This window comes from Citrus clementina, unplaced genomic scaffold (assembly GCF_000493195.1).
Source record: "Citrus clementina cultivar Clemenules unplaced genomic scaffold, Citrus_clementina_v1.0 scaffold_7, whole genome shotgun sequence".
NCBI lineage: Eukaryota > Viridiplantae > Streptophyta > Magnoliopsida > Sapindales > Rutaceae > Citrus > Citrus x clementina.
Genome location: NW_006262075.1, coordinates 16,267,914 through 16,285,570, shown reverse-complemented (window position 1 = coordinate 16,285,570; position 17,657 = coordinate 16,267,914). Strand labels below are relative to the sequence as shown.

Here is a 17,657-nt window from a genome sequence, read left to right as displayed (position 1 = left end):
ATCTCAACAATGAGTTTATTGATGTAACTATGTCATTTACTTAAGTATATGTACTTAATTGTGTTATTTATTACTGTTATATCATATATAAATTTTACAATTGCAACTTATTTATTTGATTTGTGTTAAATAACCTACCATTATACTCTATACTTAATGGTAATAGATTTTGGAAGATTTATTTAAAAAAGATTATATCATTTCAAATTTAAAGGATGATTGAAAAATAATTTTACATAAAATATGTTATTTAAGTGAAATTATTTTAAACTCTAAGGGTGGTCATAGTTATTTTACAAAATTATCCACCCGTGTTAACCGTTTACCATTGTTTTTATTTTATTTTTACTGCAAATATTCTTCTTTTTCTGGTAATATCCAAACGGTAGTTATGCGAGTTTTTCTGGTTTTATTGTCATTTGTTATGATTCTCTTAAATTTTATTAATATTAATTTATTTTTTAAAATTAAATTTATTTTTTAAATAAAATAATTTTTTATAACTTTTATCTAAATAAAAAAAATGAATGGAAGTAAATTGTATATCCTAAAATATATTTATTAAATATACTTATTTTTTAAATTATAAAATTTAGTTTCTTTCTTTATTTAACTTTTAGGAACATAAATGTCAAATAAACATATTTAAAATATTTTTTATTTATTAAAATAAATAAGATATTACTTATACATATTTGAAAAAAAAAAGTCATTTAGAAGTTTACATTTAAATCTATTCATACTTCAACTAAATTTAAATCTATTCAATTTCAAACAAAAAATAAATAAAAAAATTTAAATCTATTTAAATTTCAGATAAAAAATAAATGCTACTTACGGGATATTATTCTTCTATTATGGGTATTTTAATCCATACATTTGTACAAGAAAAAAAATATATGTTGGTTCTATTTGTGGTAAAAGTACAAAAAAAAATTAAGGAAATTATTACTTTTTCACCCAAAAATTGGTAAAAATTCAAATATATTTAAAATTTTAAAATTAGAAAATTTTCACTATAAAACTATAAATTTTCCATTTTGTTATTTATGGTTTAAACTTTTGGGCGAAATTTTGGTAATTTCTAAAATTTTTGAGTTATGTCAAATTTTCTTCAATCTGAGTGTAGAAAATTTATAATTTCCCTAAAATAATTACAAATTATAAGTATTATTCAAAGATTGCCTTAAATAAACATAAATTTAAAGTTAAATTTAAAAAAAGAAAGAAAGAAGTATCTAAGGTATTTTTAAATTTCTACCAGTTTGTATAATACCAGAGAGTTATTTTCTCCATTTATATTAACAGAAGAGAAATTTTACCCTTATTCAATTTAATTGAGAGGAAAATTGATCCTCAACAACGACTGAGACTTGAGACTATGCATAAGTTGTGCCAATGGTAACATTGGCAAAGCCTTAACTTAATTTGATTTAAAGCAAAAGGTTAAATTAAAAAAAAGATATTACAAATGTTAGAAGGGGACAAAATTATCTAAATGCTGCGGTTTTGACAGCTTTAAATTTAAATTAAAAAATTTTATTTTTTAATGAACAAATAGGAATGGTAATGGGTACTAAACTCGCCTGCAACCCGCAGTAGGTTTTTATTTTTCTAAAATAATTTACTCACTGTGAATTTTAACAATTAGCAAATTCACCCCCAACCCGCAGCCCATTTTTGTGGGTCTTGTCATTTAATCACAAATATTAAAAAAAATACTTTTAATAATATATAAAAACTTAAATTATATAATTCAAATTATAAATTTATAACCATAATTTAAAAATTTTGTATACAATACTCAATCTAGATTTTGTCAGTGCAAATAAGAAATTAAAAATTTTAATATTAAAATAAATACATAAAATATATTAATCTAACACAAAATATTTATATTATGAGCAAATCATCATCGCTAATACTAATATCAATGTCATGTTCCATCTTTAATCAATATACAAGTATTGTCAACAATATTTGAAATACTAACTAGGCAACCCAAGAGGGGGGTGAATTGGGATTTTAAAATTTAAACTAAGCAAACCACACAACAATTTAATCTATTGCCTTAATCAAATTGAAAACAATAAATTCAATCATGCACAATATTAAAAGAGTAAGGGAAGAGAAAACAGACACAATGATTTTTACGTGGTTCGGCAATCCCCGCCTACGTCCACGCTTCCAAGCTCACCGGGCTTGAGGATTTCACTAAGCTAGCCTCTCAAGGCTTCAAACGCTTACAATTGACTTCCAAGGTGTCAATGGACCTTTACAACAAGAGATTATCCCCAATCTCTTAACCCAAGTGTATCCCAATACTTACAATCTTTTAACTTGATTTTACAAAAAATATTACAAATGAATCTCTCTCTCACAATGTGTTTGATCACAAGTGAAAGCTCAATGTGTGAATGAATGAGATGAATACAAGAATTTAAAGCTCAATGAAAGTTGTATTCTCAATATTTTACTCAATGATGATCGTTGGAATTCCTCTTGTTTGAATTGGATTGAGCTTATTTATAGTTGGAGCTGAAAACTAGTCGTTATTGACTTTCTGCACACTGTCGGATTGCCGTTAGATAGATGTCGGATCGCCATTCGACTGGTCAATATGACCGTTGGGCTGATTTTTCAAATTGTCGGATCGCCGTTTAGGTCCAGAGGCTACTGGTTGATATCGGCGAGCCGTTTATCACACATGTCGGTTCGCCGTTTAGGTCTAGAGACTAATCTTCAATTCTGTTAGATGTCGGCGAGCCGTTATCAAGATGTCGGATCGCCGTTTTCTACAGTAACTGCTACAGTGAAATATTTTCTAAATTTACAGTTTGACCCCAAAACTTTATAACACTGTGTTACGACCCAAAACGTTATAAAATTTTACAAATAGGTCCAATTTCAGAATTTCTAAGTAATGCTTTGTTAATCCCAAAATTTTTTGAAATTATGGTATAGCCCAAAATGCTATGACACTTTTCAAATAAGTCATTCTCCAAAATTTCAAGCAATACTTGTTTATTTCAAAGTTTTCAAAATTCTTTCAATTAAACCATAAACTTTGAAAAACAACCAATTTCATAAAATCATTTTTCCATTAAATATGAAACATTTATAATGTGAAAATAATGATTTATTTAAAAAGAATAAAACAATCAATTTCATAAAATCATTTTTCCATTAAATATAAAACCTTAAAAATGTGAAAATAATGATTTATTTAAAATATATAAAAAATAATTTGATCTTAAAAGATTAATCATTCTCAATCTTGTTTGTTATCATCAAAATCAATATTATGGAAACATATATGTTAACAATATTAACAAGAAAATTTTGTACAACTACCATTAACAATAAATTAAATAAATAAAAACCCAACTTTAGTGAGCAATCATTAGGTTCAAGTCATGAAAGAAAAACAAACAAAATCAATCAAATTAAAATAAAATATATCATTAATATTAAACTTGAAAATTATAAAATAAATCTGACAATACACAACTATGGAATCTCTTGCCTTTATATACCAAATTTTGTAAAATTTTGAGTTGATTAAATGTATGCATTTACATGATATTTTTGGTGAACTTGCAATCACAACCTTTATATGAGTTTTAGTAGTACAATCTAAGGGTTTAAAATTGCAATAATTATAGATCATTAGATTCAACATAATTAATAGCTAGAAATAGAACTAAAGTCAAAGTGAGACCCTCCATTTACTCATTTGTCAAGGTGCGTGATCAACCAAAATGGTGTGTTAAATCTAGTAGAAATAGATGCATGTGGGCTCAAACACGTGGCATAATTTCAGTCGTTGAAAATTAATGCTGGATCTAAGGGTCCGCGATACTTCTAAAAACTTCTAAGTCTTCAGAATCTAAATTTCACTCTGTTTTTTTTTAGGATTTACCTATAAAACACAAAAATCATATTTCGAAACAAATAAACTTAGGCAATTCATAGAATATGTTAGGAATTTATAAATGTAATGAAATTGTTAGTATTGTCAACATTATAAGTGAAAAATAATAATTTTTATTTTTATTAAATATACATTTTTTAATGTTAATATATACATGTACACATACAGACAATGAGATGGGTGAGGTTTAGTAATTAGAAACTTTAACTTGATTATATTTATGATTGAATTTTTTTATTTAATTTTTATGATTAAAATTAAAAATATAAATAAATAAAATAAAGAATGTGAGTTGGTAAATACCCAAACGAGTATTCACTGAATTTTTTTCTCAATAACAAATCTACCAACAATTCACAGCGGATTTTAATTTGAAATACTAATCCACAAATTACTCAGAGCGAGTGAACTTTTATGGACAAATTTAAACTGATTTAGAGTTCGGGCATATTTTTACCGTCCTCGGCAAACAAATAGTTCAATTTGGACCATTTTGCACCGTCCGGATGCAGAGCCGAAGTCTTCCTCTTCAGGCTCTTCACGCACAGAAACAGAGGATGCGAAGATGCACAGAGTCCCAAAGCAGGTGTACAGCCGCCACGTCACGACAAGTCTAATCCCTCTTAGTCATCACATTCTTCCCGTAACAGCCACATCACAAAAATATTCAGCACAGGACAATTACATATTTTCCTCTGCGGCTCTACCCTCGCTCTAGCTCTTACGTGGCGTTCATCAATTCGTTCGTTTTCTCACTTCGGCGAACAGACAGTAAGTCGAACGCGTCCGATTATTAAAAAATTAAAATTGTGGATTTACATCACAATTATTTCATTAAATCAAATTCTTTTGAACGTTTTGAATTCGTCTCTCTCGCCGGTCGCTGCAGGGCTCTTAGTTCTCAGTTTAATCAATTTAAATTTTGCTTAATGTTACCGTACGTCACTCACAGAATCTTCGTTTAATTACCAGGTGAGCTCATGATCAATCGATTTCTCGCATTTTACTTTAGTTTTTTTTTCACAATTTACGTTAATTACTGAAGAATTGTCAAATTCTGAATTGCCGTCTTAATGTTGATGTTTAATTTGCTAATTAGCAAAATTTGATTAGATTAATTGTGTATTTGTGCAACTTATAGTGTTTTTTGCCTCTCAATTTTGATTTGTTCAATGTATGCCGTTAATTTTACTTATGCTTGGAGTAAACGCATGACAATTTCGGGGCTATTAGCTAGTGAAATTGATCGTTTAATACTTTAGAGTATCTTAAAGATTACTAATGGAATGTTCGGCAGTAGTTTCTGCGAAGTGCTTAAAAAATCACTTTTTGAGTAATTTTCTCTGGCTTTTTATGACAACGCTTATCAAGTGCTTTTGGCAAGAGCACTTCAAGGCTTCAATTTCTTTATTGATAATGAAAAGCGTCTTTGTCTATTGTAGCTAATTATTACCGAACAAACACTGTAGAGCTCTTGGTTATTAAGAAGTGATTGTTGTTGTGTAAAATATGCTCTTGAATATGCCACTAATTGATGCTTCTCTCAAGGCAATGTCCGGAGAAAGACTTACCCTTGATGTCTCCATGTTTCAATTTTCCGCATAAAGGATGAAATGGCTTGAGTGTAGAACTTGGATGGCCTCAACTTTTCATTTATTCAACGAGAGATCTTAGAGCAATTTATGGATTGTTTATGTTTTGATATGCAATTTTGGCGTAATTGATTACATTTACATGAATCGGCAGTCTGATACCTTGATGTTTGAAGGTTCAGATTTCTGATCTTTGTATTTTTTTTTTCCTCAAACTTTGCAGATTCCTTAGTTGCCCTTGGCATTTTCAGTAGGGGCTAGCATGGCTAAGTGATTTTCATAGATTAATTCTGATTCGACATCTTTAAAAATGCAATTAGTGTCAAATGACAGTCATAACGAAGATATTTCAGAAAGTGAACCCATCTTGCCTCAGCCTGACATTTTGCGAAGATCGGAAGAGTCTTCTTCGTCTTGTTCATCTTCCTCTTCATCTTCATCTTCTAGTGAAATTACAGCTGTTAGAGAGGACTGCGTCGTTTCTGCTGATGATTTACAAAATCTTCATGTCGATGAAACTAGCTATCTGGTAAACGATGACCAACCACAGTGCCGTATATGTCTTGATATTGGAGGTCTTTATTAACTATATTACTTGGTATCTTTTTCATTTCTTATGTTTTCCAATCACCATTTGAGATGGTAGATTTTTCTTCCATTGAAAAGATTCAAGATGATTATTGCTAAGTAACACACTTGGTTTATTATAAATGACTTTTAATTATTTTAATTCTGTTTCCAGGTGAAGACTTAATTGCACCATGCCACTGTAGAGGCACTCAAAAGTATGTCCATAGATCTTGTCTTGATCATTGGAGGTCAACTAAGGTGAGTGCTTGGTTTTTTACCAGCATCCTTTCTTCTTGATTAACAAATTGATGAATTGGAGTGATGCTTTGTGTACATGGCTTAGGAAATATTACTTTTGGGAATAATCTAATTTCAGAAAATCATGTTGATCCTTCTAATATGTTTATCTAGTTTGGTAACTTCACTAGTGAGTCTAAAAATTTGTGCTGGTTCAGAAACCAAAGATCGATATATTTGATTTGGAGAATTAATAATATTATATTTATTTCCTCTGATGTTTCAGGAAGGCTTTGCTTTTGCTCACTGTACAGAATGCAGGGCGATGTTCATATTACGCACTAATTGCCCACCTGATCGCTGGTGGTTGAGATTGAAATTCCAGTTCTTAGTTGCTAGAGACCATACATTCATTTTTGTAATTGTTCAGCTGGTAGGAGAACTAATAGTTTCTGTTTATTTTGTCATTTTACTCTAGATATTGATTCAGTTCACTTGGGTCGTCTAGATTTCATTTTTTTGACCTGAGTAGTAAATAATTACGTTATAATGATTTGGTTGATTTTAGCTTAACCCAGACAGGAAATAGGATATTAATACAGTACCAACATTTACTTTATTTATGTCTAAGCAGAAAGTTGGCAGAAAAATATTGCCTATGCAATCTACTGATTTCTTTTCCTCACTATATTTGGTTGAAATCGCATTTTGATCATTTCTTGCGGAGCTTAAAGTTTCTATATTATTTAGCTAGATTGCTAGCTGGTTCTGCTTTTGGAAAAGATCCTGCATTATTTCTTTTTGGATACTTTGGCAATACTAAAGGAATATTACTTACATAAATGCTGTACTTTAATGACAGTCAGCCCAATTTTTCGTTTCTTTATAAATTACTATTTTTTCTCATTCAGTGGTTCTGTCGTGTGAAAACAAAAATATCTTTGCTATATTGTGCAACTTAATATGTGCTTTGAACAGATTGTGGCATTGTTGGGGGTGCTGGTATACAAATTTTATGGAGAGGAACTAAGAGAAATCTTCGGTTACGAAGAACATCCTTATGCGTTTTATATTATGGCTGGTACTCTTGCTTCTCATGGTTTACCAGATTTTCTCTCCTTTTCCATGCTTACAGAGGCACACATATAAACAGAGCATAGAAACTCAAGTGCACGCATCTGTTTAATAGTGAACACCTCATGCAGCATTTATGTATAATTGGATTCGCACATTCATATATTTAGACAAATTTTCTTGTCAGCCTTTTCTGTATTCTTACAAAAGACAATTTGTTCATAGTGTTTGTGTACCTGACGTGACATCATATATTCATATTGTGATAGGTTTGCTCTTTTATGTGGCAGTGTCATAAGTGCATAATCTGTAATGAGGAGTAATCTGACTCATGTTCAGACATAGCTGCCACTACTTTTTTGAGATTTTATGTGAAAGAAAATCACTGAATGATGCATAGTCATGATCTTAGTTTTCTGGATCGCATAGGATATTAGTTTGTTTAAAGATATTGCTAATGATAGCAAATCCTTGTATTCAACAATACATTAGATGAATTTTACTTTAAGTTCATGCATTTTTTTTTTGTTTTAAATGTTGAAAGTAGACATTTCACTCATGCTTACTTGAAGAAAACTTTTGTGATCTTTAATTGATGATCCTCAACATTCATTGGAGATGAAATTACTTGAGTATGTTCATTATTTCATTTTCACAATTGTGGGGACTTTTGGATAAAGACATTTTCGACATATATTAAGATGAATCTTCCCCATCTATCCTGTTTGGGACTCACAAGCTCTTTCTGTTTGCCAGTCCATACCTTAGATATATAGCATGTGAATTGATTGGATGCTCGCAAATAGTCCATGGGACTATCAACAGCTCTCAAGTGTTTCACAATATTACATATGTACATAGTCTGAAGATTAATCTTTGTGCACATTTGGTAAAAAAGAAGAATTTATTGGATTGACTGTTTTAACTGAATATCTTTCATAACTCTTTAGTTGGAAAATGAATTACTCTCGTTAGGTCTTCTTTGATCAATATTTTGGATGGAATTCTCTAGTCTAACTTGTACTTAAGTATCTGTTACTATTTTAGACTAAGTTAGCACTAGGTCATTAGTATGTTATATCTACTTATTATTTGAGGAAAGATAATCCTGTTTGCAGTTTCTGTTGCCTAAATATGCGTTGCTGAGGCTCCAGTTGTCAGTTGGGGAAGTGATGATTAAATTTTATTTGAGATGCACTAACTTGTCTGAAGAAATAATATTCAAGACATTGGGTGAATACATGATTTGATGTCAAATCATTAAATTCAAATTTAACACTATTATTTTGTTTAATTGTTCAGTTTTAGCTATTGTTTTGGTGGGTGTGCTCTACGGTTTCTTCATAGCCATTATATGCGGACAGAGGATCCATGAACGACACTATCACGTTCTTGCCAAACAAGAATTGACAAAGGTTTGTGAGATTTCTAAATAACATTGACTGGACTTCCAACTATCCCAGGAACATGTGTCATCGAATAATGTGTGTATGAAGAACAGAACTTTTGTCCTTGTAGGATACTAATTAAATGAAGACACATCCTTGAGTAGATACTGATACTTCTTTGATTCCCCTGAAGATGTTTTTATTTAATTGAACCATACCCGAAACTTCAAATGAGAAGTGTCAATCTCATCATATTACAGATTTTCCAGTTATTGTTCAAGACGTAATTTGATCCCAGGCATGACTTTTCAAAGGTTATATAGTTGAAACAGAATTGACAGTATGATCGTTGCCCTTGATGGTGTGAAATGATAACAGTGTCATTTCTTTCTTGTTGGGATTTATCTTTTAAGTGTCTTTTCTGTGTCAGCTGATTGTAAATGCTCCTTCAATTTCGTTTTACCTTATAAATTTCAGATCTAAGTTCTATTGGAGCTGTTAACTCATGCATTTACATGCCACTGATGTTTATCATTTGCTGGTTGCTTAGTGCTCTGCTTATTTTCTGTGAAAAATTTTGGAAGCCTGTCAGCAAGATTTTATCAGATGTGTTTTGCTGGTGTATTGCTGCCAATATAATTTCATTTGCATGAGCTATTATTTGGATTTTGAAATTTAAAACATCTAATTTTAATATTTAGTTGTTATGCCTCAGTAGGAAAGTTGATGCAGATTGTGTTATTTCTTCCTCTTTGAAGCAGAAGCTGATTGCTAGTCATGAATAGGTAGTTTTTGAGGTGGTATCTTGAGTGCAGGAATGTTTCCAGAGAGCATTAGTTTCAGTTATATTGTTGGGATAGGTAGATTTTTGGTCAAATGTCATTAAAAAGAAAAATAAAATAGGAAAGAAAGATCCAAATGATATTGCAGGGGTATAATAGGATTAATGAAGAAGTCCTTTGAGTCAAGAAGCTGAGGTTTGTAATTAGTTTGGGCATACAAGAGGGGTGGAGTAAATTGTGTTCCTTTTCAATTGAGTATTATCCTCAAAATTTCAGCTGGAAGAGAGGTTGAATTTACATTTATGGTTTAGTCCTGAAGAAGGGTTAATCATCTTGTTGTTTTGCTCTTTGCTTCCTGTATTTGGTTTTATGACTCATTCATCAAAATAGCATGATCTATGCCTCAACTTGTAGTTTCAAATGCAATTAAAATATGAAGTAATATTGTGTGTTCAACGGCTGAATGTTTAAATTCATCAATTGATGTCCAAGTAGGCCCTTTGTGTCTCTTCTATGTTGACCATGTAAGTCATAACCTTATATAACCTAATCACCACATTGAATTTCAAAAAAAAAAAAAAAAAAACTTAATCACCACATTAACAGAACAGGGGATTTGAGAGCCAAATTTGACCTTCAGTTCTAAAAGTACATGGCTTTTTGGTTTATGCTTGTACTCATTAGTTGAACAAGCTTTGAGCAGTAACTTCCTTCAGTTAAGATGTAATGGGGAGATAACATATTATAAGGTAGCTAAGAGTTTCCAAATATTCAGGTTATTCGATGACATAGAAGATCTTTTAATTCGTATTTCATGAATTTGGACTTTTTATGAAATATGTTACACACAGTGTCATGATTAATCTGAAAGTAGTAAAAATCATCTTGTACTTGCAAGCAATTTCACAAGCTAAGCTAACTTGATTCTTCTAATATCATGACGTTAGGAGTATGTGGTGGAAGACCGCGAAAAGAATAAGGACATCCCAGAGCTTGATCCCAGCCATGTCTCAGAGCTAAGAATGTTGGGCCTTTACTAATTTGGAGTGTGTCCATGACATGATATTATAGGTAAGTAGCTAGAGCTTCTGCATGCCTTCCATTTTGTCTATGTTTCGGGTATTGCATTGTTTTCTTTAGTTATGACTTTCTCATATGTTAACAGAGACATAGCTAATTCTTTTCACTGAAGAAGAAAGTATTTCCAATTGCCGATCATTGGCTCTAAATTCTCAGTTTGTTGAAACTAATGCAAAAGGGCCGGTTTTCGAAATCTTAAGATCAATCGTAGAAAAAATTTGTAGATTTGCTTTTTTTTGTTTTCGATGTTTTCCATCTTGCTGCTTCCTTTTTCTTTTCTGCTGATTCATTCTTCCTGTTGATTTGACTCAGAAAAAAACTTTGGTTTATTTCCTTCTAATTTATTGATTTGTGCTTTTGTTGAATTGTCCATAATCATATTCTAGACAACTGAAAGACAGCTGTTGCTAACTCAACCTCCCACTAGTGTCATTATTCTTCTTTAGTTCATGCTGGATGATCACATAAAAGAGATTGAAACTGATAAATTTTTCTGTTTCCTAACTCCCTGTTTACTTAATCACTTTTTTTTTTTGTGTTTAATCACTTGAAGAGATTAAAACTGATAAATTGTCGAATCACTGCTTCCTACCCAAATTGCCTTTGCCAATCTAATCTCTCTCTCTCTCTCACATACATACAGAAAGACTTAAAATCAGAAGTGAACCTGGTATATACTGTTGTTTACCATATTAGTTTATCCTTTTTACTCTTGCTACCTGTGATAATTAGAATTGGGTCTACACTTCTATGGGTGCTATTTTTCGTTTTTTATTTTTAAATGCTGCCTTCGGAATCCCAAGTATGCACATGAATTTCCTTATCATTGGGAGTCAATCTGTTGAATACATCTGATAGTAATCAACGTCAGGGTCTCACATACCATGGTTGTTGATGTTTGAATGCAGAGCAAACAGCAAAACTGTAACTAGTCTTATTCCTTTCAAACAGTACATCAGCAGCATTCTTTCTTTCGAAACTGCACAGGCATAAGGAGTACAGCATCCCGTTTAAACTGCACGGGCATAAGGAGTCCGATGTCTATTGTCATCAGTGCATGTTCTCGGCAGACTCATAGGCAAAGAGTCCTTTTGTTATAGAGGTTTACCGAAAAACATTTTTTATACCTTTCTGTGCATGTGTCATGTACTCTTTGTGACTCGCATTAGTTTGTACTCTTTAGTTTCTTTTATACCAAAGACGAAATGCATCAAACATTCTTTAAAGTTTCTGGTTTTAGGAGTGTACGAAATTTACTTTTATGAGATGTAAACGATTTCAGGAGTTAAAGGTGTGATCCCTCTCGATTAGAACTTAGAAGTAATCATTATGCTGAGGATGATGTCTTTGCATTGTTAATTTATGCACCAGGCAGTAGGCACGAATTGCAAAATTGGTAAATTTATGTGGAAATTTTTTAAACGCGTCCCTCCTGTAATGCAGATTTATGTTAAAATTTTGCAATATAATGAATGTTGTTGATTAATTTTAGGATAGGCTTTTATCACAAATTTTAAAAAAATTTGAAGGAAGATTCTGCAAGTTTTGAAGAAAATTTTCTATTGTTTGCTACTTTTGCTGTGGGGAACAAAAATAAATTACGCAAAGTATATAGAGTATTACAAAATTGTTTGACGAATTAAGAATAATGCACGTGAGGCACAACCGCATCGTGTAATCAAATAAACAATAGCACTCTTTGTGAATGATTTTATCAAATAAATATCGTTATCACTGCTGGCTACATAATTAATCCAAACTTATTAATAATATATATACTGGTACTTTTTTGTACATTAATCGAATCCGCATTTCATCTACCATACCAATCAACTACAAAAAGTCGAGGCAAAACTATGAATATTCATTTCATTTCCAACGTAATAATACATAAGAGTCTTTAAACTACATGGGGAGCTAAAAAATGACAAACCTCAAATCATTGATACAACCATATGCCATATGTACAGAAAAAAAGGAAAAGAAATTTGAACTATAAAATGAGATTAAAGTTAATTAACCAGGAAGGGAATCTACAATATATATTATATAACATACAGTTCTACGGCAAACCAACTAAATAAGGAAAGATACAAAGTAATTTCGGGCAGTGGACTTTTTGGGGAATAAGTTATCCTTCCCTACCACCGTGCATCTGTGCATTCCTCCTCCTCGCGTGTCTGCCCAAGCATTTTTCTGCTGCTGCTCCGCTTATTGATCGCTTCTACAGAAAATTTACAAGTCTGATGAGCCTGCACAAACATGCACGCATTCAACCAATTATCAGTCTTTGCTTTTGATGATTTGAAAGTCTTGTTTATGTAGCAGGGTAAATTTGTATGTCAAATACAGGAAAGAAAATAAATAAATAAAGCAGAAACAAGATAAATGCCATGACTTTGGCAGCAAAAATATGATAGACAGAATAGGACAGGCAGAGTAAGTACAGAAAACTGAATCAATATTGAAAAAAAAATATTCAGTAGAATATTATAATTTTTGGTATAAAAAATGTGCTTGTGCAGGCGTCCGAAGCTCCAACATGACACCAAGTTATTAAATTCCAGAATTTGGACAGAAACATGCTTGCAAATAAATTAAGTCATCCATAAAGAAGCAGGGTTTTAGAACAGCACTATTTTACAGTCATACTCCAGCTATACGGAAAGCTACTTTCAAAGAAGTTGAACTACTCATACCTAGCTCAAATATTTGGTCTCTCCAGAGCACTTCCTCAATCCTCACTCAATAGGATATCAGCATTGACATCACAGCTATAAGCTTTATGGACCTCCATCCGTTACTTCTAATATTTGAAAAACTTACCAGAGAGGTGCAATCCTGAACAAATATATTAATCTATGCTAGAAGGCCAATCCCGAATGCAATCAACTAGACAACCTTAATGTCCGATTAAGACACAAACCAGCCATCAGTTTTCAGAGATTAATTTGTCTACTCAGTAATAATGTCACTGAGAAAATGGTTTAAATACAAAGTAGAGGATTATAATCTTACTCTATATTAACATCGCTTATAAAAAGTTAAGTATGATGAATATCAAATTAGTGAAGTTGACAATAGGTAACAACACTTAGTGGATAGTTTGCTACTTTTGCTGAATTTAAATTGGTTGTTTGGAAAGCCACTTCACATTTGTCTACACATTAGCAAAACAAAACTGGACGCAATGAGAGGTAAACAGGGGGGATAAGTCAATAAAATAAATAAAAGAAATCCAATCAGGATATCCATCCTTCTCGTTTTGTCACTCTACATCTGTTTACATTCTAAGAATCTTTTATTGTTTATGATTTCATTTTGTCAAGCGGGGCTTCATTTATTTTGTCCATTTCAAGGAAACATTAGTATTATTTCTTTCTTTGACAAATTCGTTATACAGAGAAGTGTATATAAGCAAACAAAACACTAACTTTGAGGAACAACCCCATATACACTCCAAAGTATACAAGAAAAACACCAACTAAAACTTAAGTTCTAAACTAGTTATCAAACAATTCCCACAATAAGTTCAATGCAACTTTTTTCTTTGTTCTAAGTACTGGCTAGCTTATGGATTTATTTTTCTTGTTGGGGGGGAGGTAGTTAGGAGACACGTTACCAGATATAAAACATTCCTTGAACCCTCCATTTCTACCACAAAGTTTCCACATCCTAAGATCTTATCATGCCATGCAAATCACACACATAATTATCTCTACGCACATGTCCAAACTAAGAACGTATCAACCTTTCAACAGGAAGTGACAACTAGATAAATTCGATCATGACTAATGTGCCAACATCTCAACAATTTGTTATAGATATCTTCTTTGGTGAACATTAACCGTATTTTTGCTGTAGTCACATTAAAAAGATACAGCTAATGAACTCAAATTAATATGGAATATCAGAAATCAAAATCTCACTCACCCCAGATGCCAATTCTGTTAGAAAAAATGGTTCATCCTTCCTCATCTTCAGCTTCAGATTCATTACTTGAAGTAGAACCTTCTTCCACCTTATGAAGAGGTTTACCTACAATCAAAAGGATAGGAGTAGCTTAACTACCACTTGCAACAGGTCACAACCTAATTAATCATAAGGACTTCAAAGCATTTCAAACTAGTGATACAGCATGAAAATGTAATTTTTTCCCCAAATCAATCAGTCATACGAAAAATTTGACGTAGCCACTATTTCATTCTAAATGAATCATCAAATTGTAGTTGATTAAAGCTTTGATTATCCCAACAGGGTCAGTTCAGTCAGGGACTTATTTGATACGAATATAGAAACATTTGCAAAAACAAGTAAACTCAAAGGGGGGCCCCGATGCTATTATCCCAAATCCCGAATTATCGTAATCAGACCAGCACAAAAACGGATCCAAAAAATCAGACCTTTGATGTAATAATCGGACGAGGGCCAGCCGCGAACAGTGCTGGTAGACAAGGACTGCTCGGGAGTCAAGGGATTGGCCAGTTTCTCGACCAACTGAGCGACGCCGTAGAATTGCGACTTGGGAGGTGGGACCCAGTAGGAAGACCCGGGCAGGAAAGGGAGCCAATCGGGTGCGGAGCGGCGCACGATGATGCGGTGGATTGCGTCCTCCAGCTTCGAAATTAGAGGGTCGGTGGAGGAGGAGCCGGAGGTTTCGTAGACGTCGGACGACGCGTCGGGCTGGTTCGATTGGGTCCGGCGAGGGACGAGCCGAGACGATGGGATTGAGAGTTGGAGGTGGTGGTGGCGGCTGCTGGCGCCGGCGGTGGCGATGGCGGTGCTGGTTTTGGATAAGAGAAAGCGAGCCATGTCTGATGGATTCTCTCGTTGCGTCGGAAAATTAGATCTACACAGAGAAATGGATTTACGCGGTATTTAAAGGAATAATTTATAAATTAAAATCATTTTTATTTTATTTTCTATTTCTAAATTAGGATTAAAATTTAAAAAAAAATGATCCTATTTTGATTCTTTTCACAATATTGTCTGACTAACCGACTATTACTGTATTTCAATTAGGATTGAAAAAGAAAAGTTAAATCTCTATAAAATAATATTATTGAAACTGTAAAAAAATAAAAATTATTGCAGTGCGATTATTTATTGCTAATAAATAAATAATTTATCAGTTAATCGGTAAATAAATATTTGACTACAGTTCTTGTATGAATTTCAAATCTTATCGTGTGTGTGTGTGTGTGTGTGTGTGTGTGTGTGTGTGTGTGTGTGTGTGTGTGTGTGTATAAAGAAAATTAACAACCGCTATGAAAATTTACATAGAAGCCCAAAAACATAATGTAAGTACATTGTACATAGACGTAAAATTGATGTAATTGCCATTAAAATTTAATATTCTAGCTAGAATATAGACTGTTTCATATGCTTAAAGCATATATAGTATAAACTCTATAAATACATCGGTTATTAGTTTTAGTTTGGTTCAAATCATTAGATGCATATTTTAGGAAAAAAGATGCATTGAGAAAATTGAAGTTATCAAGAAAAGAATAATAAATATTGTGAATTTTATAAGTTATTTATTATTAATTTTTTATTTAACTAATTATTTAATTTATATTTTCATCGGACCCTAAATGATTTTAATATTCTCAATTTTATTTTTTTGTATTTGACTAATTATTAATTTATATTATGGAATTATAAAAAAATTATTAATTTCATACATTAGTCCAATTTAAGACTGAAAGATTTTATAATTTAGTTAAAGTTATTTAATTTATCTAACATTAGTTTATTGAGATTTACTATATTTAAATTTTTTACTTTTTAAGAATGACATTGAAATCAATTTGAAAATATATTGATGAGAATGTAAAGATCTGTTTTGGATAGTCATGTGAATGAAAATTAATTGTGCTTCAAATGAGGAGAAGCCAACTTCTAAAATAGGAAAAATTTATTTCTACAACACCTATTGATAAATTTAATTTTTTTTTATAAATTTAATTTTTTTTCCCTTAAGAATGAGGTGAAGAAGTGTCAACCTTTAAACCATGAAATAATCAACAAACTTTTAACTAAAATGTGACACAAATTTATTTTATACCAAAATTTTAAAGTGTTAATAATTAAATATTTGTCAATTTTACTTGACTCAAAAACAAGATAATATTTGTCAATTTAGTCCATTGGCAACCAATGCACTTAAGGATTCTGGATTCGAGTCTTAATAATGGTTAGAATTGGACTCCCCTCTTAGTAGGGGTCTACCTATCTCCCCCCATTTGGAATAAAATAAATCTCCCTCTAATATTAAATGAAGATTAATCTTCAGATTGTACAATAATAGAATTATTAAGAAAAGTCTCAATTAATTTTTAATTGTAAATATCAGTAGAACTTTTATTGTAATATATCAATATATATAAAAGATCTCTGAGTCACTTAGAAAAGAGGGAGGGGGGGGGGGGGGGGGAAGCAAAAGGAGTTGTTCATAGGTCAAGAAATTATATAGTCTAGTCCATAAGTCTATTCGAACGAGAGATATTTTCTGAAAAATTATAGTAAAATCTACTAATATAATTTTTAGAATTCAAATGAGAGTGAGAGTGAGCCTCAATCACTATAATTTATAATATAATATGAGAGTCTATCTTAGTATAGGTCGAAAATTTACACAATTCTACCATTTATTATCCTTAATCTACACCTGTTCCTCCATTATAAATTTTCACAATTCTACCATTTATTATACTTAAGCTACACTTGTTCCTCCATTATAAATTTTTGGTTATTTAATTGAAGGTAATTTTACAATAAGGGAACAGAGGTAGTAATTTAGGTCGAAAATCATTTATTTGATTCAGTTAGATTCAAATTAAATGAGTTTAGGTTGAAAAAAATTGAATTTTTAATCAATGGATGGATTTGATTCGATTTGTTAAATAAATTAATCGAATTCAAGTTTGAGGTCGCTAATTTTGTTTAATCATTTAGAATTCATTTATATTTTTGTAGGATGTTAATTTGTAGTTTT

The 17,657-nt window shown here is 31.5% G+C and overlaps 2 protein-coding genes across 3 annotated transcripts; one reads left to right on the top strand and one right to left on the bottom strand.

The window, feature by feature from the left end:
* Positions 1–4,269: 4,269 nt before the first annotated feature.
* Positions 4,270–11,993, top strand: LOC18036404 (E3 ubiquitin-protein ligase MARCH1). Of its 2 annotated transcripts, none has more exons than XM_024180315.1 (8): positions 4,270–4,705; positions 5,750–6,101; positions 6,269–6,354; positions 6,620–6,766; positions 7,312–7,414; positions 8,710–8,822; positions 10,525–10,648; positions 11,566–11,993. In XM_024180315.1, exons 2-7 carry the CDS (start codon positions 5,837–5,839, stop codon positions 10,615–10,617), a joined length of 807 nt encoding a protein of 268 aa, XP_024036083.1. In that variant the 5' UTR covers positions 4,270–4,705; positions 5,750–5,836; the 3' UTR covers positions 10,618–10,648; positions 11,566–11,993. The 2 variants fall into 2 exon arrangements, with proteins under 2 accessions (XP_024036083.1, XP_006427780.1); XM_006427717.2 differs by having other exon boundaries at positions 4,270–4,906.
* Positions 11,994–12,500: 507 nt separating this feature from the next.
* Positions 12,501–15,532, bottom strand: LOC18037693. The gene is made up of 3 exons (XM_006427715.2): positions 15,061–15,532; positions 14,591–14,695; positions 12,501–12,909 (listed from the first exon to the last, which is right to left on the bottom strand). Exons 1-2 carry the CDS (start codon positions 15,467–15,469, stop codon positions 14,622–14,624), a joined length of 483 nt encoding a protein of 160 aa, XP_006427778.1. The 5' UTR covers positions 15,470–15,532; the 3' UTR covers positions 12,501–12,909; positions 14,591–14,621.
* Positions 15,533–17,657: the final 2,125 nt, after the last annotated feature.